The 24519-nt window shown below is 40.4% G+C and overlaps 1 protein-coding gene across 1 annotated transcript in view; it reads right to left on the bottom strand.

Moving 5' to 3' along the window:
* Positions 1 to 24519, bottom strand: part of AVEN (apoptosis and caspase activation inhibitor) — a 169705-nt gene that overhangs the window by 20595 nt on the left and 124591 nt on the right. Inside the window, exon 3 of the mRNA XM_048484284.1 lies at positions 2386 to 2456. Within this exon, the coding sequence (XP_048340241.1) occupies positions 2386 to 2456 (71 nt within the window). The remainder of the gene's footprint in view (positions 1 to 2385; positions 2457 to 24519) is intronic.

Below are 24519 nucleotides of genomic sequence, written 5' to 3'. Positions count from 1 at the left end.
CTGGCCGCCGGGAAAGCGCCCGCCCCACTCCAACGGGGTGGGCGAGAGGGGAAGCCCGCGGCGCGGCCCAGCCGACCATGGGCAGTTAGTGCGCCCACCCTGCTACCTGCAGGGTGGGCAAGGATGGGGCTGGCGGCTCGGCTTGTGAAGCCACAGTGCAAGGGCAGAAGAGCCGCATGCGGCTCTCGAGCCGCAGGTTCCCTACCCCTGGTCTAATGGAAGGTGACACCAATGCCAGGTATAACAAAGGTCATCTGTGACTTCTTAGAGGCTGTCCATTACAGAAAAGTTGACAGATTCTGTGGTCCCTGGATGTATAATTTTGATTAACAGATCTGTTGCCCCAGCATGGGAGCAGGATACATCAGTTTCTAGGAATTCTAATGAGTTGTTCATTATATGCTCAGATCCTTGTGGGGGTGTGTGTGAAATATACAGATAGCTCTGGCATAGCATTGTCAGGTCATGGTTCAGAGGCTGTCTTCATAAGCAGGTTGATCATAATCAAAGGCCAGATCACTGAAGGACTCGGATTCTTTATGGGGATCCGGGGGAAGTTCGGGGGCAACTGGAGAATAGTGGTATCCTTCTGTTTGATTGGAGCTGAGGAAAGCACATGGATCCCTGATCTGTTCATTAGTAGTCAGACTGATACCCTTGGTAGGGGATAGGGATAATTCAAGACAAAAAAATCATTAGATCTGATTGGGATGGTGGACCCAAATGGTAACTTGAGATATTTGGTTGATGACATGGTATAGGAGATTGTCAGTCTTGAACCTTACCTTTCAAAACAGAACAGAATAAATAAGTGAACAGCCGTAAGGAGAGGGCATTTTTGAATGGAGACTGCCTCCTTAACCGGTTCCAAAGTAGAGCTGACTTGCAAGGAACCAAGGTGGGAACAAGAGGGTTGGGTAACAACTTGGACTTGTGAGGGCTCCCTGGGTATTTGTGTTTATGCTGAGTGGTTCCAGGGAACTATACTCTAAGGACACTGGGGTGTAGCCTAAGACTTTCCCAATATTTTTCAACAGACCCAAAATGGTTGGGTATGGTCTCAGAGCAACCAGTACCAAGGATGATCAGATCCATCTATCAGCATTAGATGTTGATGTTATGCTTGAAACTTTCTCATGAGTGGTCCAGGATAAAGCCTGTTCCTAGTGCTGCTTTTAGAAGGGAAGTTCTATTGTGCCTTGTTTTGAGAGTAAATTGGTGACAAATAGAGCAGCATGGCATGTTGTGCTCTTTATAAGGCACAAGAGGCATTTTTCATGGTCTCTGTATGGGGGATTTTCAACCCACAGAACCTGCATTTTTTGCAGAGAGCTTTTCACACTATTTTCAGAACAAGAGACTCTTTGGAGGCAGGAATATGGCAGAATTTCTGGCTTTCTATGCTGGGCAAAAACACAACAGAGCATCTAATAGTGAATCTCTCTCAAGGGCAACAAAGAGAAAACTGAGGGAAGCCTCCTTCTTTATCATGCTGTTAAAGATGGAAAAGAGTTTTGGGGAGGGGGACAGATTGCCCTCAGGTGATTTTGAGCTTCAAAAACCTCTCCGTGGTAGGTCTACATATGTGCAGTACCTATATGGAAATGCACAGAAAACACAATGATGAAATTTCATTTGTAAAAGGACCTGAAAAGGTAGTATTAAGATCATAATATGCCAGTGCTCCAATATTTGGTCAAGTTCCATTACTTTCTAGCACCAGTTTAAGGAAACTATAAAGGCCCAATTTGTATTCTTCGATTATAGTCAATATCAACAGAACGTACTGTCACAATTTGCTAACATAATTTGTTTTAATTGCAATTTAAAAGAATTTGACCTAAAGGTTTGAAAGGATACATGAACCCAAACAGAATCAGTTTTGTTCTATACCCAGTACATAATAACTATTTTACTCTATCCTCCTTACTTTAAAGCAGGACAAAACCTTTTTACAGAATATTCAAAAATAGTTTCATACACACTACTTCTATAAGTCCATGGTAAGTAACTAACATTATTATATTGCTGATAGGGAAGGAGAGGTGGGGAATGAAGTTAACAGCACAATCATACGCAGAGTTACTTTAGTGAAGTCTAAGCCCATCCATTTCAATAGGCTTAAGATGGAATTACTCTCCTTAGGATGGAACTGTAAGGGAAATATGACTTGCCTAAGCCATCTACTAAGGTCATGCTGAGATAAGATTTGAATGAAAAACTTTCTGACTCATAGCACAAAATATTTAGCTACTATATTATTCCAGGATTAGGCTATGTGTTTAAATTGTTATCCAAACTGAGCCCTGGATGTTGGACAGACTAGAAAGTGAAAGAAATATAAATATTGTTCAACTTCTTGGGAAAAAAATAATAATTTGTTACCTGTTTAGGGCAAAGGTTTTCTGTGACCCACTCCTTTTCTTCTGCAAATCTGAACTGCATAAAGGAATCGCCTATAATAACAAACGCAAAAACGTAAAAACAAACATGCAGCAAAGATGCTATAAAGTGACTTGCAAAAATGTGAGCAGGTTCAACATGGCAATTAGAATGTGGCTCCAAAAGCCTGTCTGAAGAGTTTGATGTATTCATTAAAAGTGTGCTATACTGATTGAGAGTGGCAGGTTCTAATTTGCAAAACCAGGTTTGACTTCCCACTTTTCCACATGAGCGATAGACTCCAATCTGATTAACCAGGTTTGTTTTCAACACTCCTACACATGAAACCTGCTGAATGACCTTGGGATAGTGACAATTCTCTGAGAATTCGCTCAGGAGGGGCATTGCCTGGGAGGGTCTGGGAAATGGCTCATGGCAGCAGAGTTGATTGGGTCCAGGGGCAGAGGAGGGATAAAAGGGGAGAGAGAAGGGCAGGAGAGTGTGGTGAGAGAGGGCACCACAGTAATGTAAGATCCTTCTTCCCTGCCAGCCTTAATGGTTACTGACTGCCATTAGTGCTGTTGGATTATGCAGGATTGTTTCTCTGATAATGTTTAAACTGGGGGGAACAGGGAATGCAGTCCTGACCCCATGAAAAAAGTTTCCACGTGTTGGCCAATCTAACACTCAATGAGCGAAACAGAACTATTACCCACAAACAGTAAGCTCATTAGTAATATTCTGAAGAACTTCCAAATAGCACCTTGTTGATGTAACAATATATATTCCTCACACAGACCTTAGCACAAAGCAAAGAAGTCGAATAGGCCAATTAAATCAACTACTGCAGTCCCAAACTGTAATAACCATTGGTTGAACATCTGAGCTGCTATTAGTCTTCTGAAGATTTAACAGAGGGATTTCTATCTGATAACACTTGCATTGTACCTCTGCTCTTCAAAGGACTAGTTAAGCTAGGAAAATGAGTTGATTTCATTTTCTTTGTATCTACAGATATTATATTTCACAACTGACAGTTTTTCAAATGCTCAGTGAACACACACACAAAAAGTCTGATATCCTTTCCCGACAAAACTACTGACAGTTTGTCCCTTAAAGCAGACAGACACAATCAGACTGAAATTAACTGAATGAAACTATAAAGAGAAACACACTTTATGATAAATTGCATTTTAAATATATAAAGAGTTCCCCAACCATTCAATCCACAATGCTTCCAGTGAAATCAGTGGTAATTCCCCCAACTGAGCTGTTTGAGGATGGCACTGAATATGTTTCTCTAATACAGAAGCAACAACTCCCATTTATAGAATCATAGTGAATGCAAATGAACCATCAGACAAGGCCTGTGAATGCTTTCACATTTTTAAAATTGGCAAATTAAATTCCACTCAGAAAAAATTAGAATTGAAAACAAGGGTTAAATATGTTTGAATTAAATGTTCGTAAACAGAACATTTTCTATTACTTGGAATCAGTGTAATCACTTCTCAAAAGGCAAAGATATTAAAATCCTAAGATAATATTAAGAGAAAAAAGACACTGTTTCATTCCGGAGTTGACTAATAGTACATTTTTTAAAAAATCTATCCCAACTTTACTTCCAGAAGCTCTGGTCAGCATACATGCCAGTTACTCCATTTTGGTTTCTGTGCGGGGAGACTTGGCAGAATATGTTTGGCTGACCCGAAGTGACCTGTTAAGTGCCATTTAAACAAAGGCTTCCTAGTCCAATATTCAGTTATTTTTACACCCTCTCTCTCTCTCTCTCTCTCTCACTTCAGCCTGAAACTACCTTGGTTCAGACTTATGTCAAATTATGGTTTGATGCTGCACAAATGAAATCTATACCCACACTTTTCAGCCCTTACCCTGATGCAAACAGAGTTAATTAGAAACTTCCAATTTAGTGAAAACCAAAGGTTTCAATTTATTTATTACATCTGCAAAATCTGTACTTCATCTTCCTGCCTCATTCTAACCCCCAAAGTGGCCAACAAATTAACAGTATACATAATAAAGACACATCTTAAAAACCATTCAAACCAAACAAAACCACTTAATTAAAACCATGCTAAAACACATACAAAAACAACAACCCTCCAAAAAAGCAACTAAGACTTCTAAATGACAAACGATAGCAGTGATTCTTAGTGGCAGCAATCCATAAATTTGGGTGCAGAGGATTATAGAATTCCCCATTATCTTCACTCGCCATGGCTGCTGACAGCCACAGGTGTTTTATAATATTCATCTTGCAGGATCCCAGATTCCCCTCCCCGCCCTTAAAAAGTGGCACACAGCAAACAGGAATCAATGTTAACATTAAAGAGCTGGTCTCTGGCCACTGAGACCCAGCAAGATGCAGTGATTAAGAGAAGCAAACCCAATTCTCCATTCCTCCACATTAATGAAGCCTACTGGATGACACTGGGCCAGTCACAGATCCCTCAGCCCACCCAGAGGCAGGTAATGGCAAACCACCTCTGAAAGTCCCTTGTCTTGAAAACCCTATGGTGACTATATAAGTCAACTGTGACTTGGTGGCACACATACTCGCACACACTATGGCCACTCAGCAAAAAGGTTTCATTGAATGTATGCACCTATGTCATAACTATGTCAACATTAGTCTTATCAGTTTTGTCTTATTAGATTAGATTGCTGCTATTTTAATTATTTATTAATTATTTATTGTATATTATTGTTTTAGTTGTTGTTTTGTTGTACACCGCCCAGAGCCCTTCAAGGGTGGGCGGTTTATCAAGTTTAATTAATCAATCAATCAATCAATCAATCAATCAATCAATCAATTACTACTACTACTACTACTACTACTACTACAACTACTACTACTACAACTACTACTACTGTAATCTATAGAAATGAAGTTGCCTTGTCTGGAATGTTGTTTTTAGTGGTATCATTATATTTACTTGTTGACTTGAAGACACTGGATGATTATTCTGGGCATTAGTGAACTGGAACACTAAATAATGCCATGTATTCTAGCTACAAACCTGGATTGCAAACCGTGGTTTTCATTCCTAGTTTACCAGAAAAACGCACAGGCACAATTTGGCAGTTGGGATGCAATGGCAAACCATGATTTGTGGAAGTAATTAACTTATGCCACACGAGCTGAGAGATTTGGCATTGTGTCCGAACTTTGCTGTAGTGCATCAAGGTAATATTTTTCATATAAACATACGGACCATTATGAAGACAAGCAATAAAAAATATACCCTAAGATAAATATTGTTAGAAATAAAGATAATAAAACATGGCATAGTAAAAAATAAACAAAGCCTGACATGATGGAGACAATTACAGTGTCTAACCATTGCTAGAGGAACAAAGATTTATTTGGTTGTCATGGTTTTTATGATGTGTTTTTATCTATATATATAAAAATCTATCAGTTTGTTTTTCTGCTGACAGGTAATCTCCCAAACTACTGGACCGATTGCTTTGAAATTTTCACACAACATCGCATTCACGTGCGGCCAAGTTTCCATACTGTTTCCACACCTCCTGTTGTGTACATGTCACAACTGTGCCAGTTATTGTGTACATGCCACACTTGTGACAGTTGGAACCACAGTTCTGTTCCGCAACAGCGCCATCTGCTGGCCATCAAAGCAACACCCTCTGATACCAGGGAACCAACCATGCCTTCCTTGAAAACCACTGCCTTATGGAGTGAAAGGGATGGGGCGGGCTATCTGCACATGGCCCACCCACACTAGTGGAGGAAGGGGAAGGTGAGGGAGGGTCCAGGGGTTTGCTGGACCAAACACTCCGAAATTTGAACACAACGTAGTTCATGCCTCCCAGCGTGTTTTACGCTAGATAATTCACCTGCAAGGGAAGGGAGTGAAAGGGACAGGATCAGCCCACCTGGACATGGCCCACCCACCCTAGCAGAGGAAGGGGAATGTTAGGGAGGGACCTGCAGGGTTGCCATGCAAGGGAATGGGAGAGAGGGAGGGGAGCGAGGGGCCCCTTGCCTCTCCCCTCCCTTGCAATCATTGTGTAATGACACATGTTCGAACCATTCGCTTCCCTTTTCTTCCTTTTCCACTTTACCAGACTCAGCCACAGCAACGCGTGGCCGGGAATGCTAGTTATGTATACGTGGGGACCCATAATGGCTTGTGGAGTGTGTCTCATTTTCCCCCTTCCCCTCTATTTCCTCTTTTCCTTCATTGAAAGACCCCATAGCCTTTCCCCTTCAGCTTTCTTGCCTTCTCTCACCCCATCAGCCTTTATCCTTTATCCCTCTCTCCTCGCCTGTTTCACTGAACCTATCAGCCAAAATGAAAGTCAAATGAAAAAAGCTATGCTCTAGTAGGTTGTACAAACATCATGCAGACTGCTGACTTATCCCTTGCTGCTTACTGGTAGCACTAAAAAGACAATATTTACATATATAATTTTAATTAAATCACTGTGTTATAGCTCATAGATGTGTGATGAATGTATTATCCATTCAGTACAGAATTACATTAAAATCTTTTGAAAAATGTCTCCCAAAACCACCTGGCATGTAATATTCATAAGACATAACTGATCATCCAGATGGTATTTTTTTTTAATTTTGTTATTTTTATTGTTTCTAAATAAATCAAAAATTTCAATAAGACAACTGAAGAAGATAATGTATATCATTCTGCTTACACACTCCCTCAACAAAAATAGATATATTTGAGGTTACTTTTTAAACCATTCTTGAAGTGTTGTATCTAGAGTCCGTTTTTCACTATGTTCTTTATGTGTCTACTTGAATGAATTTAGATAAGAATTATATGTGATTTGGGAATTGTATCATGGACATTCAGGGTCAGTCAACCAATTACAAATCCATCTAACAGGAGTATTGTCTAGCTCTCCTTTCTGAAAGTTTGGTCATCCATTCCAGGAAAGCTCTTCCTGGTCTGTGGGTCTGTAATAAAGATCACTGTTTCTCTCCCCATTAATTTTCACCCAGTTGCTCTCAACCTGGCTTCCAGGATTTAAGTTATGGACCTGCTCACAGGTCCTGATGTATAATGCTATTCTCCTCTCCTAGTTGATCTATTTCTCTGAAATAGGTTATACTCCTTCAATTGTTACATTCCAATCTTGAGACTCAACCCACCAGGTTTCAGTGTTGCCTATTATATCATATTTGCTTTGCTGTGTTATGAATTCGAGTTTATCTTGTTTATTTTGCTCATTATGTATGATTATGTTTAATAGTATGAAGGCTAACTCATTCCCTAACATTCTACTTTTTAAAAAAGAATGTTTGTAATATGTAGAGTTTTTAAAAACTAACACCTGAAATTCAAGGGGTCCTATTTATTAACATCTGAATTCTTCTTTTAAAACTGTATTATATAAAAAGATCTAATTATAATTAGAAAGCAGTAAAAGTTACAAGAAACATTATGCACCTGATATTTATGAGTAAAATAACAACTATAAACAATGTTTACAGAGCAGTGTACTTGTGTTGTAATGCAGCTCCTGAGGGTCTCAGTGTAGGGATGGTGTACCTTCCAGCATACTTTCTCTGTTAGTCCTAGGGGATGTTCCTCAGTAGTGGAAGGGGGTTCTGTTTCATCCAGAATTCCCTCTAGCTATGCAAGAGCTGTCTGGACCTTTCTCTTTGGCCATCACTGAACTGGCTTAATGAAGGGCTGCCAGACGATGAGACAGTGCAAGACTCCTGTCCTGCTACTACCCCTCTAAGATCTTAAAGGACCACAGGAATACACCAGGAGGAAAGGGCCACCACTGACTGTGTCAACTGGGCTCTGAGGCTAATTTGGCCATGTCCCTGGTTCCAGTTTCTTCCCTGATCCCCCTCCACAGTTCCTGGCCAGGTTGTGGGTCATGGCAACCAGCTGCCCAACCAGGGCCCCTCTGGAGCAGATGCATACTTAGGGAGGGGTGTGCATGCCATCCCTAGACAATTTATTAATTAGCTTATGGGAATCTAATGTATAGATAAAATCAGGTGTTCCAACCACTTTAAGCCTGTAGGCACATGTGAAATATAGGATAGTGGGTGCAACACAAAAATGCTGCCAATGGAGGCAGGACCAATCATCAAATGTCATGGAGTGAGTGAGGTTATGCATAACTGAAACAGTTCAACATTTCAGGAAGAACCTCTGTTTAACAGAATGTCTTTTTAAATGAACATATTGCTTTAAAATATTTTCTTGCATATATACAGCTTATTTTCAGTCATGGGGTGAAGATCCATATGCTGTAGAGGCAGCTGCTGCCAAAGCAACACTTTTTAAAGTCTGCATAGCTGATCAGCTCTCCAGTGGCCAATCAGAAGATCTGCTGGGCAAAAGCCCCACCCACTTTCTGAAAATACCAACCAAGGTGTGGGCAGTAGCCATGTTGGGGACTCAATGCTCAGCAACATATTTAACTTTTTATTTAGTGTAAGTTATAGATCTTATAGCAGGATTTTTTCCCATTCATTACTGCAATACGATTCTATATATTAGTATATATGTAAATGTATATGCATTTATTTGTACATTTATATATGTTTATTTTTATAAGAAATTATATACCGTAAAGAAAAAGAATCACCAAATTGCCTAAATATTTCTATTACAACTAAAATATACCGTTTATACTCACGTATAAGTCGATCCGCGTATAAGTCGAGGCACCTAATTTTGCCTTGAAGAACTGGGAAACCTTATTGACTAGCGTATAAGTCGAGGGTGGGAAAGGTCCATGGGGAGGTGGAGCGCTGAGCAGGCAAAGGAGCCGCAGTTGGTGTAAAGGAGCGCCCCAGAAGCCTTTGGGAGGCTTTTTAAAGAGGGGCAAGGTGGGTCTGGGGAGAGGGAATAAACTAGGGGCCTTGGAGTGTGAATGGTATGGGAGGTGTTGGTGGAAAAGGCAGAGGAGAACGAGGCACAGAAAATGGCTGAAAGGGGGAGGCAGAGAAAAAGGCGGCAGAGAAGAAGGCAGAAGCAGTCACTAACGCACCCATTTCCCTCCCCCCTTCCGCAGGCTGTAAGACTTGATTTCAGAGAAGCTGCCTGTTAGGCAGTCTGCCTCTGTGGTTTTCTTAAAAGGGTAATGCTCCAAAGGTTGCTTAAGCCAGGGGTAGGGAACCTGCGGCTCTCCAGATGTTCAGGAACTACAATTCCCATCAGCCTCTGTCAGCATGGCCAATTGGCCATGCTGGTAGGGGCTGATGGGAATTGTAGTTCCTGAACATCTGGAGAGCCGCAGGTTCCCTACCCCTGGCTTAAGCAATCTTTGCAGCATTGCCCCTTTAAGAAAATCATAGAGGCAGGCTGCCCAACAGGCAGCTTCTCTGAACCAAGTCTTACAGCTTGCCGGGAAAGGGAAAAAAAGGGTGAGTTAGTGAGGGGGCCTGCCAGTCAAAAGCGAAACAGAAAACTAAGCACAGAGAATGGCTGAAAGAGGGGCGGCAGAGAAGAAGGCAGATCAGAGCGAAGAAAGGACAGGGGGAACACCACCCAAGAATTACCGGTAAGTGGGACCCGCGTATAAGTCGAGGGGGGCATTTTTCAGCCTTAAAAAAAGGCTGAAAACCTCGACTTATGCGTGAGTATATACGGTAGTAGAGAACTTGTCTAACAAATGCTTCTCAAAATGCTATTTATAGTAGTAAAACTAAAATATATTGGAGAACTTGTCTAACAAATGCCTCTCAAAATGCTAACAAATATATTGGAGAACTTGTCTAACAAATGCCTCTCAAAACTAAAATATATTGGAGAACTTGTCTAACAAATGCCTCTCAAAATGCTGTTTATAGTAATTGGCAAGTCTGTAGATGCTGCAGTGGGATGTTGGATGAAATACGTTGCAATCAGAAATTTTATTAATGTTTGAACCCTGTGAACCTTTAATTCCAAATATATAGATGGATCCAGGAATGTCTTCAATTCTGAAGGATTTTATGAGCCGTCAAATATTTCTTCTTAAAAGCCAGCAAATTAGCCTGAGTAGAATACTGAAAGAAGAACACTTCAAGCACACTTCACTTCTTGCTGTTTTACATTGCAGGATGAATTCCATAAATGATGACACAACAACCCCGCCGCGCCCCCCCCCCCCCATGTCTCCAGCATTGACTGCATTGCTTCCTGGATCATATTCCACACACGAACTGAAGTCTTTATGCCCACAATGTCCACAGCATGACTTGTCTAGCTTCCTAGTATTGTTAAGCCTGCCATTTGTCCAGGTATATGAAAAGTATGGCGACAGGTAAGTTGAAAGTATAGAAAGGACAAATGCTTTAATGGTACAACCAGGAGAACGGAAATAAGTAGGTTATGTAGTGATCAACACAGACAGATCATTACTGGAAAGGAAGTCATCCATGATACACTGTCTTTTGTTGTAATCTGCTGACCCTCAGACTTGTGATTTCCATTTTAATTGCCAAGGAGAAAAAAACGTAGCACAACTGCTCTGCCAGATTTTTCAGCAAAGCACTCCTGGATAATGTAAATTAGATAGAGAGAAGCCACTCCGGCTGCCACTGCCTGCAGAGATATAATCAGTGAAATGGGTGTGAACACTGATGTATTGAATTAATATAGACATAACCACAGATGCAAGACTTTCATTAGCAATGTCTTTCTGCAGGACTCAATCATTTCAGAAGGTATACCCATACGTAGTAGGTAAAAAAAGTTTCCTAAAATGGTAGGTGGCAATCAACAATTTCACTTTATTACACTGGGATTTGGTACCATGGCCATTTGATTAGACTGCCAGATGTCAAGGAGGTATGATCGTTTTGTGATCCCCATAACTTCTTTAAAAATAGTAGTATTTCTATTTGACATCTTTTTTTCCGCAATGTCCAAAGGTCTCAATGACAGACACCTTCTCCATAGAATGGTATTTTTAACATCTGTTTTTGGTTTTTAGTTAACATTTCACAATCATCTCCACTTCACTAGACCCTTACAGAGATTTAGTGTTAGTGTTACTAGACACATTCTGTATCTAATTCTGCTGTTCTAGCGATACAGAGCCACTGATATGAGAAGTATTCATCAGGTAAGATACCAAAGTAACAGTCTGAACTGCTGCCTCCCTAACTATTGCTGCATAACTGGAAAAGGCCTCTCAGCCTCAGACAAGGAAATACCCTGCTACAATTTACCTCACTTGGTCTGCCAATGAACAAGGACCTAGTGAATGGTGGGTAGGTACCATTACATTCCACACACTGTGTAGCTTTTGCACATCTATTATTCTCATGGAATCTCTCCCCATAGTGAGCACATACCTCTGATCCATTGCAGGAAATCTGTGAATACCCTAATGACTGGCATTTAACACATAGCCCTTCAGACATATAAGGTATTTTAACAACATAAATGGCCAGTTTTAATGAGCCTGCAGCTTAGGTGAAGCACAATGACATTTTCTAGCATCAAGTCAATTTCTATGCAGAGAGACTGCCACGTACTAAGGGGGAGACAATCACTTCCTTTTCTAGCATGTCGTTGAAGTCATACAATAAAGTAATTCCCAAGCTGAAATAAAGGAAATTGGGTGGAGTAGTAATAAATGGAACACCTCTCATATCTTTTCAAATGATTCAAGAATGCTTGTCCAGTTGGATTTTGTATGAAAAATGGAGAAATATTTCCTAAAACTCTTTCAATCATAGAATCAACTAGAAATCACAGCAGTAAAAGTAAAGTTTCCTGGTGTCACACTTCTTGTCCTGTAAATGAACCCTTAGTTTAAGGATCATTTGCAGGTCCTGCCCCAAAATAACAGCCTTTTCTGCATGCACAGCTTACCACTAATTTTCCCAGTGGATAAACCTTGTGTCTTGGAAATGTTTTCTGTGAAATCATTCCGTACACCTCCTTTCCTCCCATCATCCCCCCCCTCCCCGTCACTTCAATTGCATTGGTTCCACATGCTACTGCGGAAAACATATTATTTCTAATGGTGGTGGAATGTCATTTGAGACATAGAAGAACAACCCTCCCCCTTTTTTCTTTTGTGTAGAATAGATGCTCTAACGCAGTTACGTTGAAGCAGCAATTTAAAATATCTCAGCCTCCATTTCTACCATTAAGAACTATCCACAAAAAAAGGAAGCCCCCTCCCAAATACTGGAGCAGGGGCCATTACTTGAAGGAACAGAAACACATAGCCCCCCCCCCCCCAAAAAAAAAAACACCTCCACATTTTCTGGACAAATTAGAGCTACAGTAGCACAAATGACTGAGAGATAGTGGAAAGCTACAAATAATATATCCGATACTTGTGCTTGGAAACAATAGCAAAGATTTTTTAAAATTACATTCTTTGCTTTCCCATCTCCCCTGTCAATGACATATACATTATCATATGACTTTTTACAAATTATTATTATTGAAATGAACACTTAATTCTCTTTGAAGAGACAGTTTGGAACTCATATTCAAGAATGAATGTTCAGACAAAGGTAGTGGAAGTGAATACATCACCATCCTTATTATTTAATATGCTTCTTTGTCAGTATTAGCAGCTCTCAGCCAACCTGTCTCTCTCTTACCGACATCTTTCAGAACAAGACCTAAAATATACATTTAAATCACATGCTACAGTACAACTCATGCCGTATAATTTTCAGTGACTTTTCTCTGATCCCTACACAGTATACGTTCAATTGGGAGTGGGGGGGAGGTAAAAATTGCAGGTACAAGTAATTTAAACAATCAGGCCCTTGGAATTCTGTAATAAAAATTAAACATAACACAGGCTGTTAAATATAACCCAGGATGGAAACAGCATGATCAAACACCAACCAATAACTTGAAGAACAGTTAAAAAAAAAACAGTGAACAAACCCATGAGGGAGCTAATAAGGCTGAAGTTCATGACAAGCAAGATTTGTGCTGCTTGATGGTGCATACTGCCTATTCCAAAGGAAATAATCCTTGTTTTTATGCTGAAGGTTTCTCATCACTATTTATTTTCAAGACATTAATGTGACTTGAATAAGAAATATAATAATGTTAGTTGTGACTTGGAGCCTGGTCTCTCAATGACTTCAGTCATGTCTGAAGTATTTTAAATTGACGGCATCAGCAGTGCTTGAACTCCTATATATAAAACCTTTATAAATAATTAACAGAGGTGTAGGCCTAAAATATCTCAGTAGTTTGATGTTGGGGATCTGATGTTTCACATGCTCCATTGCCCTGCATTTGCAAGGCATGCCATTACACTAGACATATTGTGCTGCAAACTTTACACTTAACAGCAGCATCAAATTGGGGAAGGGGGACAAGAATCTAATTTTAACACACCTGAGATGTTGGTAAATTGAAACATTAATACTTGTAAAATACAAACCTTCTATAGCATTCAATGCAATATCTATATTTACACAAAGGTTTATAAGCTTATATCCAGGAGATTTATATGTACAAATATATATCTCTTTCCCTAACTGTGGCCCCCATCTGCAGATCTCTGAAGCCAGAGATTAGGGCCACACTTACCCAAGACAGATTTTTCTGCAAATTTGTCCCTTTCCCAAATTTGTAAAAAAATCAGAAAAGTTTTTTTAAAATCATTGGGGGATTTAAATTTTCCTCAAATTACCACAGATAACCTGGAAAACAGCCAGGTGGCGGCTGCTGCTGCTGCTGCTGCTGCTGTTGCTGCTGCAGTAGATGTCTTGAGCAGCAGCTATAGCAACAGTGTAGCCCAGGAGCTGCCACTGGTTGACTTGATACTACCCAACTTGCATGATTCCACTAGGTCTGGATGCTTGCTACTGTTCAACAGCAGGCACCCTCCACTATCCAGTGTGGTGTAGTGGTTAGAGATTCAGGGTTGGGTATTGGAGACCCAGTTTCGAATCCCCATTTTGCTGTAGAAGCTCACTGAGTTATCTTGAGCAAGTGACATATTTTCAGCCTAACTTACTTCACGAGTTGTGTGGACAAAAAAGAGGAAAGGAGAATAATGCAAGCTGCTTTTGTTTCCAGTGTGGAAAAAGACAGAGTATCAATGAAGTAAATAAATAATAAATATAGCCAACACGGTTAGATAAGATAAAAGGTAGGTTGGTGAATGACTGAGAAGAAAAGAATGAGGCAGAAAAAGAGTAAATTTTTACCAGCTACTTTTATAGTTATATAACATATTAGTTTATGGTTTTTTTAAAAAAAAAAAATCCTGACTTCCCTCATGGCTCAAGTCATCAAATATAGCACAGTCAACACATTAAAACCAACAGGTTGAGAATTCAGGTACCCCCCTCCGGTTGAGAATTTAGGTACCCCCTCCGGTTGAGAATTCAGGTGCCCCCCTCCATCCCAAAAAGTATGCAGTGATTCCTGAACATTTCTAATAACACTCCTCCTTAACTCCTCAGAGAACCTATTCCACAATGGGCAATGAAAAAAATTCCAGGTCTAATCCATGCCAGATAGGTCACCTTAAATGGAAGAACACCTAATAGGTGACAGCATGAAAACTTTAGTCTCAAATCACTGATACTGAGATTCAATTAAAATATTTTGAGACATGGATCTTGAAATATTGAACAGGGTGTCATTCATATAATGATGAGATCCAATCCCAAAGCTCTAGAAGATCTCTTTCATGGTCCTCATATAGATACTTAAAATCTAAGTGAGAGAATTTGTCACAGGACAAATTCTGTTTATTAAATGGAAAGTCACTCTGTCATATCAAACAAAAAATATCAAAACCACCAAAGAGACACTCCCTGAATGCCAGTTCTATATACATTCAGAACGATACAAGAAAGAATGGTTCTGGTGGGTTTTCCAGTTTGTGTGGCCATGGTCTGGTGGTCTGGTGGATTTTGCCTGGCTCCCAGTACTAAAAAAATGGACTGATAACCCCACCCGCAATACAATGCACTCAATTACACCCTTGCATAGCAAGTTCCACCCAAACACTTAATGATTGGTTCCCCACCCTGGGACATAGACAATATACCCTACTAAACTTTCCCTTCTCACTTAGACACAGTGTGAAACAGAGTTTCCTCTGTGATACACCTCTGAAGATGCCAGCCACAGATGCAGGCAAAACGTTAGGAACAAGATCTACCAGACCACGGCCACAAGCCTGGAAAACCCACCAGAACCAGTTGAATCCGGCCGTGAAAGCCTTTGACAATACAAGAAAGAATGTCTCCACCAGTGCATCTCATCAATCTCTGATCCAACCCCAGGTCTGAAATCAGATTGAAATGGGTTGGGGCAGATGTGTCACCCAAGAAACCTTAAAGGTGCTCAGTCACCACTAAATCACCTTCCTTAGAAAAGGTAAATTGAAGACTGGACTATAATTGGTTACTGTATATACTCGCGCATAAGTCGAGGTTTTCAGCTTTTTTTTAGGCCGAAAAATGCCCCCCTCGACTTATACGCGGGTCCCACTTACCGGTAATTCTTGTGTGGTGTTCCCCCTGTCCTGTCTTCACTCTGTCCTGCCTTCTTCTCTGCTGTCCCTCTTTCAGCCACTTTCTGTGCTTAGTTTTCTGCTTCGCTCTCTCCTGCTGGCTGGCTGGCAGGCCCCCTCACTAACTCACCCTTTCCTTTCCTGGCCGACTCAGGCTTGATTTCAGAGAAGCTGCCTGTTGGGCAGCCTGTATCTATGGTTTTCTTAAAAGGGCAATGCTCCAAAGATTGCTTAAGCAACCTTTGGAGCATTGCCCTTTTAAGAAAACCATAGAGACAGGCTGCCTGACAGGCAGCTTCTCTGAAACCAAGTCTTACAGCCTGCAGGGGGAAAGGGAAGAAAGAGTGAGTTAGTGACTGCTTTCTCTGCTTCGCTGTCTCCTGCCTTCTTCTCTGCCGCCCCCTTTCAGCCGCTTTCTGTGCCTCGTTCTCCTCTGCCTTTTCCTCCACCATCTCCCATCCCGCTCACCCTCCACGGCCCCTAGCTTATTCCCTCTCCCCAGACCAACCTCGCCCCTCCTTAAAAAGCCTACCAAAGGCTTCTGGGGTGCTCCTTTCCCCCAACTGCGGCTCCTTTGCCTGCACAGCACCCCACCTCCCCATGGACCTTTCCTACCCTTGACTTATATGTGAGTTAATAAGGTTTCCCAGTTCTTCAAGGCAAAATTAGGTGGCTCAACTTATACACAGGTCGACTTATACGTGAGTATATACGGTACCTTATCTTTAGCCAATGGTTTTTAAAGCAAAGATCTAATAACTGTCTCCTTCAAAGGTCAAGGCAGAATCCCCTCAGCCAGTAATGTGTTAACAATTTTAACCAGTGGGTCCAGTACATTTTCCTGGCATGAATTTAGATACCAGGAGGGGTACAAGTCAAGTGCAGAAGTGGAGCCTTTTCACACTCCAAAGGATCCTGTCAGCATCCATTGGAAGGCACATCTGAAAGTATTAATAATGAAAGGATAAGCAGATATTTCTGACACCTTGATTACTTTCAACTTGGCATTGAAGTTGGCTAGCAGAGATTTTATCAGAAATAATGTTGCACAATCACCACAGCTAGGACTAAATTACATCGCTGACAGGGGTGGACTGAGGTGTTATCAAGCCATGAACAACTTTAAACAATTGAGCTGGACAAGATTCAGCTGACACAATGGTTGTAGAGGAGAAGCCTTTTCCACTGCCATCGCTGCCACCTCACAGGCTTGCAAATGGGCTCTATCTCATTCATTTCAGTCTTCCATCAGCAGCTCACAATCTTCTTCATATCCCTGAGAACTCTGGGGGTCTACCAGAACATGGGAAATACACCAAAGAACCCTGTCATGGCCCCTGTCAGCCCAACATTCCGAGCAGCTTCAAGAAGTTTGCAAAATATACAAAATCCAATAAATAATAGTCAAAACCACATAAATAAGATGATAAAATTAGAATGGTCAAACAATTAATTCAATAGTATGGCTCAGAATTAAAAGTCTATAACAATGATTCATGATGTCCTTGTAACATTCCCTATACAAAAAGAAATTTCTTTTAGTTTACCCTAACTGAGACATCAGAGGATACAATTTCGATTTGGCTACCATATTCCTTGAGAGAATACTATCTAATTTGTAGACTTATAGACTTATAGAAAGAACTTGTAGAAAGAAATCTATATATATTTTTTATTTTTTAAAAAAATATATAAACCCCCACTTGCTACCCAAGAATGCAAAAGATGGCTTACAACAATTTTTAAAAAATGTAAAGTCTAAAAGAATAACACATAAATAACATTTACATTAAGCATTCCCTATTATATGAAAACAATGATGAATTTATTTTACTGAAAGATTTTTTTTGTAATTGAATACTGGTATCAAGTCAGATGATGAAGAAAGACCAAAATTTATAGACTTTATAGACCAAAGTCACCAATCTCAGAAGAGAGTATATCTGCCCTGCTCTGTCTCAGATGTTATTCTACTTGGGACATTGGAATGGCAGCTTCCTGGTGATGTACACTATAGGCTCATTTGTTTCAAAGAGATTTATTTTTGATATCCCAATAGCCAAGAAATAGGGATCAGATTTCATTCTATTGATGGTCTTGGAATAGCAGAATGTAGGAGTGAATTTTCTTTTTTCTTTCTAGTCCTTTTCCCATTCTTATAGAGTTTGTATTCATGGATGACTGTGTCTCACTGGTTCTCTCCCTTCCATCAGGTTTCTACTATGCTTCTACTATATCTCTATATCTCTATTATATCTCTATGCTATATCTCTCTATATCTCTACTATATCTCTACTATATCTTTCTACTATATCTCTCTATATCTCTACTATATCTCTCTATCTCTCTATATCTCTACTATATCTCTATGCCTCTACTATATCTCTATTTTCTAAATTTTCTAAATAAAACTAAATGCTCCATTGTGAGTCAGAGGCTTTGGGTATTTGCATGGAAACACTTCCACACTGTATTTGTCTCTAAACTTCTCTGGTGTGTACCTTTTCCACTCTGGCCCTTTGGCTTCTATGACTGACTCTCTTGCTTTACATTATCTTCACTTTCCTTCACTGGGACAGTTCTCCTTGAACCAGATGATTCTCAGCTTTTGTGAGATTTTCCTTTAGGCTGTTTAAAAGCTGCTCTGCCACCTTTTTCATGCTACGCACCAACAGTTTGGTTCCATTCTGGTTGAAGTGGAGCCCTCCCTTGTGGACAGGCTCAGATTATCTCAAAATTTTTCCTCAGTGCCTAATAAATATAAAGCCCTTGTAATGTACGTAGACCAGACAATCAGAATCTCTATAGAAGACATAATTTTCAATGTTGTTTTAACTAGGGAGCCCAGATACTCCTTTTAAATCCCTCTTAAAGGGATAATCTACCCCAAAACAGGATCACTTTCAATACTGTTTCAACTAGGGAGCCCAGAATCACCTTAAAGGGAGACTCTGGCCTCCCTAGTTTAAACAACATTGAAAGTGATGCTGTTTCAGGGTAGATTCCCCACTCACTCCCAAACAGCATCACTTTCAATGTTGGTTGTTGTGGGTTTTCCAGGCTGCATGGCTCTGGTCTGGTAGATCTTGTTCCTAATGTTTCATCGGCATCTGTGGCTGGCATTTTCAGAGGTGTATCACAGAGAGAAGTCTGGTGTGTCCTAATCTCCAGGTAATGTCTGCTCCCATTGGAACAAAGGGGGATGGGGCACCCCTTTTTGGGGTCCATAACTTTGGACCCCCTGAACCAAACTTCACCAAACCTGGCTGGTATCATCAGGAGTGTCACCTGAGGATAGGCTACAATTCTGGTGCTGCTAGCCTAAAAACTGCACCCCTTGCTGTCCGACAACATAAAAACACTAAAAATACAAAAAAATAGAAATGAGCCCAAATTTTTCTGCGCCCCAATGGTGGGTGCCCAGGACATTTGTCCCCAGATGTCCCCATGGTATCTATGCCTCTTACCACAGTCCAGGAAAAGTAATATAAAGTCTAAGAGGTCCCCAGCATGGCCAATAAGCAGAGTGAGGGAAGATATTAGAGTGAAAAAGTCTTCATTGAGAAACTGGAGGACTCACGCCAATGAAGCAAACAAAAACAAAAACAACTTGGAAAAAAAATGGAAACATATTATTAGGGTTGCAAAAAAAACCCCAACGATTCTGAGGAATGTATCACTAGAAACAAAAAGAACAACAGTAAAGAATTCTTTTAATATATTAAATGTAGAAAACCAGTCAGGAAAACATATGGACCACTGGACGATAGCAGAATTGAAGGAATACCAAAGAATAAGGTTATTGCTGAGGAGCTAAATTAATTATTCTCATCTGTCTTCACTGCTGAAGATAGAAGGAGCTTAGGCAAATAGCAGGGACAAGGGAGGAAGTTCTAAAATTTACGGACAAACTGCAAACTTACAAATCACCAGGACCAGATGGTATCCATTCTGGAGTTTTTAAATAACTCAAATGTGAAACTGCTGATCTTCTAAGATATGCAACATGTCCCTAAGATAAGCCTCTGTACTAGAGAACTGGAGAGTGGCCAATTCAACTCCCATATCTAAAAAAGGATCCAGTGGGGATCTAGGAATTTACAGCCTAGTCAACTTAATGTCTGCTCCAGGTAAATTGATGTAAGGTGTTATTAAAGATAAAATCATCATGCATATAGATGGACAAGCCCTTCTGAATAAAAGCCAACATGTTTTCTGAAAATGTAAGTCCTGTCCCACTAATCTTTTAGAATTCTTTGAAAGTGTCAGTAAAAATATGGACAGGAATGAGTTGGTAGACACTGTTTATTTGGATTTCCAGAAGGCTTCTGATAAAGTCCCCCACCAAAGACTGCTAAGTAAACTTCAAAGTCATGGGCTAAGAGGACAAGTGTTCTTAAGGACTGAGAGCTGGCTAAAAGATAGGAAGCAGAGATTAGTAATAAATGGCCAGTTCTTGTAGTGACATGAGCAGTGTGGTCCCTTGGGGATCGGTATTGGGATCGGTGTTTTTCCATTTGTTCATAAATGACAAAGTTAGGGATGAGTAGTAAGGTGTCCAAGTTTGCAAATGATACCTAATTATTTAGAGTGGTTAAGATAAAAATGAACTGCAAAGACCTTCAAAAGGATCTCTTCAAACTGGGGGAATGGGCATTAAAATGGCAAATGAGATTCAATGTGAACAGGTATAAGTAAAGTGCTGCATACAGAGGAAAATAATGCCAATTTTACATATATAGTTATAGGATCTGAGCTGCCAGCAACAGACCAAGAAATGGACCTTGGCGGGGTAGTGGATAGCTTGATGAAACTGTCAGCTAAGTGTGTGGCAACTGTGAAAAAAATGCTAATCTCATGCTGGTCATAATTAGAACATGAATAGAGAATAAAACTTTTGAATTTTGAATTGTTACTGGTTGTGGTGGGTTTTCCGGGGTGTGTGGCCGTGGTCTGGTGGATCTTGTTCCTAACATTTCGCCTGCATCTGTGGCTGGCATCTTCAGAGGTGTATCACAGAGGGAAGTCTGTTACACACTATGTCCAGTTACTGTACACAGTGGGTAACAGACTTCCCTCTGTGATACACCTCTGAAGATGCCAGCCACGGATGCAGGCAAAATGTTAGGAACAAGATCCACCAGACCATGGCCACAAGACCCGGAAAACCCACCTCAACCAGTTGAATCCGGCCATGAAAACCTTCGACAATACTTTGAATTGTTAGTTGATGACACACACAGAGAGAAATTCTGGGAACTTCGTAACAGGTTATAACATCTATGAGGATTATTGTGTGAATGAAGGAATCATGTGCAGGAATTCATGGCTTGGCTTATAGAGCTACATCATACCACACAGAGCAACATTTGGCTACAATTAAAATATATTCCTTCCTGTATGTGTTAGAAAACAGTCTACCTTTGACCACTGAGGAAGGCTATACAAGCTGAAAGTGTATAGTTTTAGTTTTGTCATTTGATATTGGCATCAACTATGAATGTTCTATTGTTATAGCCTTTGTAAAGCTAGCAGACCTGAGATGCTTTTAATTTTGCTATCTGTATATTCCTAATAACAAATATTTGCTTGATTTCATTTTGTCACTTAATCCTTGTGAATAAGTGTCAGCTGTGCCATTGTACCACCCACCCTCCTTCCTCACATCTGCTGTCTTTTAAAACTTGCTATGATATTCCCTTTGGAAGGATGAAGATTATACATACAACCCCATTCTGATGCATGGCGAGGGGGGAGAACTTCTGCACCTAAAAGCACAATGCTAGAATTTTCTGAGTTGAGGCTCTGAAAAGACACAAAAACCATTTGTGTGACTGCACAGATAACCACCAGCTACAGGTATGCAAATTGTTTTTGTCTTGTTATTTCGTAAAGAGCTACACAATGCAATTTTCTATCTGCCTGTCCATCACCAACAAAGAATCATAGCGTTCAAATCTTTGACAAGCCCTTCTAAAGAATTACATTAATACCATCAATATCATTTTGCCTATTCCTTATCAGACCTAAAAGAAATGAATATTTTGATTTAATGGCCATCTGATAATATTCAGTCCTCTGAACTGCAGCTTAAAAGCACTAATAAAACTGAAGCATCCAAATATTAATTGTCATGACTCTCCATCCTGTCACTTGGCAATTTAGCATTTCTTGGGAATGGGGACACATGACAGATGCACAACTGTGATGAGATATGCCTTTAAAAGTTTGAGTTGATGGGTGGAGTTCAATCCAATCCAAAAACCTTTATTAGGCATAAAGATGGGTGAAGTTAAGAGATCCGGGAAAATAAGTTGGAGCCTAAGACCAGGAGAGTTAACAGGAGAGATTCTGAATAGTTATTAATGGATCGTAATGGATTGCACAGTAACCGAGAACCTAAAGTGGAGGTCTATCTGTAGACAGGATGTTTACACAGCAAAATAGGGAAATAAACTCTCTAGGAACAGAGGAAGAACCCTGATTGGATAAGCAGCCTGTGCTCTGATTGGTGTAGCAACCAGATGACTCAGAGAGTGAAGAGTTTTAGTATGCTTTTGGATTTTGATTCCTGAGTAAGCTAGAGCAATATAGAAAAAAATCAGGAAAATTCGGATTCAGCTGCATTCAGCTGTAAAATTGTTGGTGTGGCCAAATCAGCTGAATCCCCGATTCAGTATACAAAATATATTTGAGTATATTGGATATATTGAAAATGTTGGATTTGTTAGCATTTTTTGGCATTTTTAGCAATTTTTCCTTTTTTGGTCTGTAGGGGTGCATTTTTAAGCTAACATTTCAGGGTATCTTCAGGAGACTCTCCTGATGATATCACCCAGATTTGGTGAGGATTGATTCAGGGGGTCCAAAGTTATGGACCCCCATAGGGAGTGCTCCATTCCCCACTGTTTCCAATTGAAGCTAACAGGAGATGGACCCTTTGAGGGTCCATAACTTTGGACCCTCTTAACCAAACTTTACTAAACCTGGGTGGTATCATCAGGAAGACCCCCTTAAAAATCCTCACCAAACCTGGGTGATATCATCAGGAGAGTCTCTTGAAGATATCCTTAAATTTGGATGCCACTAGCTTAAAAATGAGCTCCCTACAGGCCAAAAAAAGGGGAAAAACACTAAAAAACCTGGGTTGCACTTCCCTGTAACTGTTGTTTGTCCAGTGGTTTTCTGTGTATGTACAGAACAGTGGTACCAATTCATCGTTGCTAGTTTCCATATGTATTTTGAGGCTTAGGAAGAACTACTAAGCATTGTATTATTAGCACTGTTTAAGTTCTTCAAACATTCCCCTTCTTTTCTAAGTATGCTTCATGCAAACTTCTGAGTCATTTACCAGTTCTGGACTTGCACTGGATTTAGCTTCTGCTGTGAGTCATAAGGAATCAGATGTAGGTGAGGAGATTATTGCTGACAAGCTTTGGTTTTTTAAAAAAAAGTCTGAGTGAGTTTAGCCAGTTCAAGAGTACCTTAATTTGCCTTTCAGTAACTCATTTTTAGAACTGGAGAGTTGGGAGGGGCCTCACAGACTAACCCAATCCCCTATTAAATGCAAAAAATCCAGAAGTAGAATCCAAAGACTCTTCAATATTTGTTTCAAGATCTTCCCAAAAACAGCTAAACTGCTCATATCCTTGTGAAGTTTTAACTGAAATCTACCCCTCTTTAAAAATAGGATTAGTATTTCCTTCTGAGCAGAAGAATACAAGTCTTTGACCTCTTCTGTGCAACAGCCCTCCAAGTGTACAAATGTGCACCCTCCAAGTGTACAACTGTGCACCCCCATCTTCTCTTCTCCAGGATATATGTAGCTGTTTCAAACTTTCTTTAGAGGACTTTACCAGATTCCTGACCATCTTTGCTGCCACTGTTCAAAATTTTAAGGGCAAGACAAGGGAGACCTTAATGAATCTATAAACTCCACCTGCTGAATTTAGCTCCTCTGTCTGCTAATAAGCCAGTCCTTTGTCTCTGGTCCTACAGGAGGGTGTTAAAGTTAGTCATATAGCATAAACAGAGCTATCTACCCTCAGTAGTAACTCTTTTCCCTATGCTTAACTGAGGTGTAATACTGAAAAAGGAGATAGTCACCAGTTCAGAGTTCACCACTTTTGCAGATGGTATACCAACTTAAATATGGGGTGGCTAGAACAAGTCTTTTGAGAATGCCATCCTGCAGGTGAATAAGTGTTCGTTCTTTCTTGCTTGCTTGTGTTAACTACTTTGAGAAACTCAAGACAGCTTACAAGGTAAATAAAACTGGCAGGGAATTCCAACCTCCAAATTCCACTTGGTGTCAATGTGTCCTGCTCCACCCTGCTTGCAGTGCCACTGCCTCCACCTGCCTGGTTCACTTAGCAGAGATGGGTCCTGGGGCTCATGCTCCTCCTCCTGATTGCCTGTAGCACTTCTGCTAACTTAGCTCATGCAATGTCAGCTCCTGCTCCTCATTCCCCATCCTTATCCCTTCCAACTTGGTGTGTGTGGGGGGTGGGGGGTGCTATCAGATAGCACATGATCCATACAAGCAAGAAATAAAGGGTAACCCAGAGCCAATTAATTACTGACATGCGTTCAGAATAAGCTATAGAAAAACAATTCCAAAAGACTGCTACAATTCTAGCCAAAGAACTATACAGA

This window comes from Sphaerodactylus townsendi, linkage group LG02, assembly GCF_021028975.2.
Source record: "Sphaerodactylus townsendi isolate TG3544 linkage group LG02, MPM_Stown_v2.3, whole genome shotgun sequence".
Classification (NCBI taxonomy): domain Eukaryota; kingdom Metazoa; phylum Chordata; class Lepidosauria; order Squamata; family Sphaerodactylidae; genus Sphaerodactylus; species Sphaerodactylus townsendi.
The sequence above is the reverse complement of the archived record's forward strand: the minus strand, read 5'-3'. Positions and strand labels throughout refer to the sequence as shown.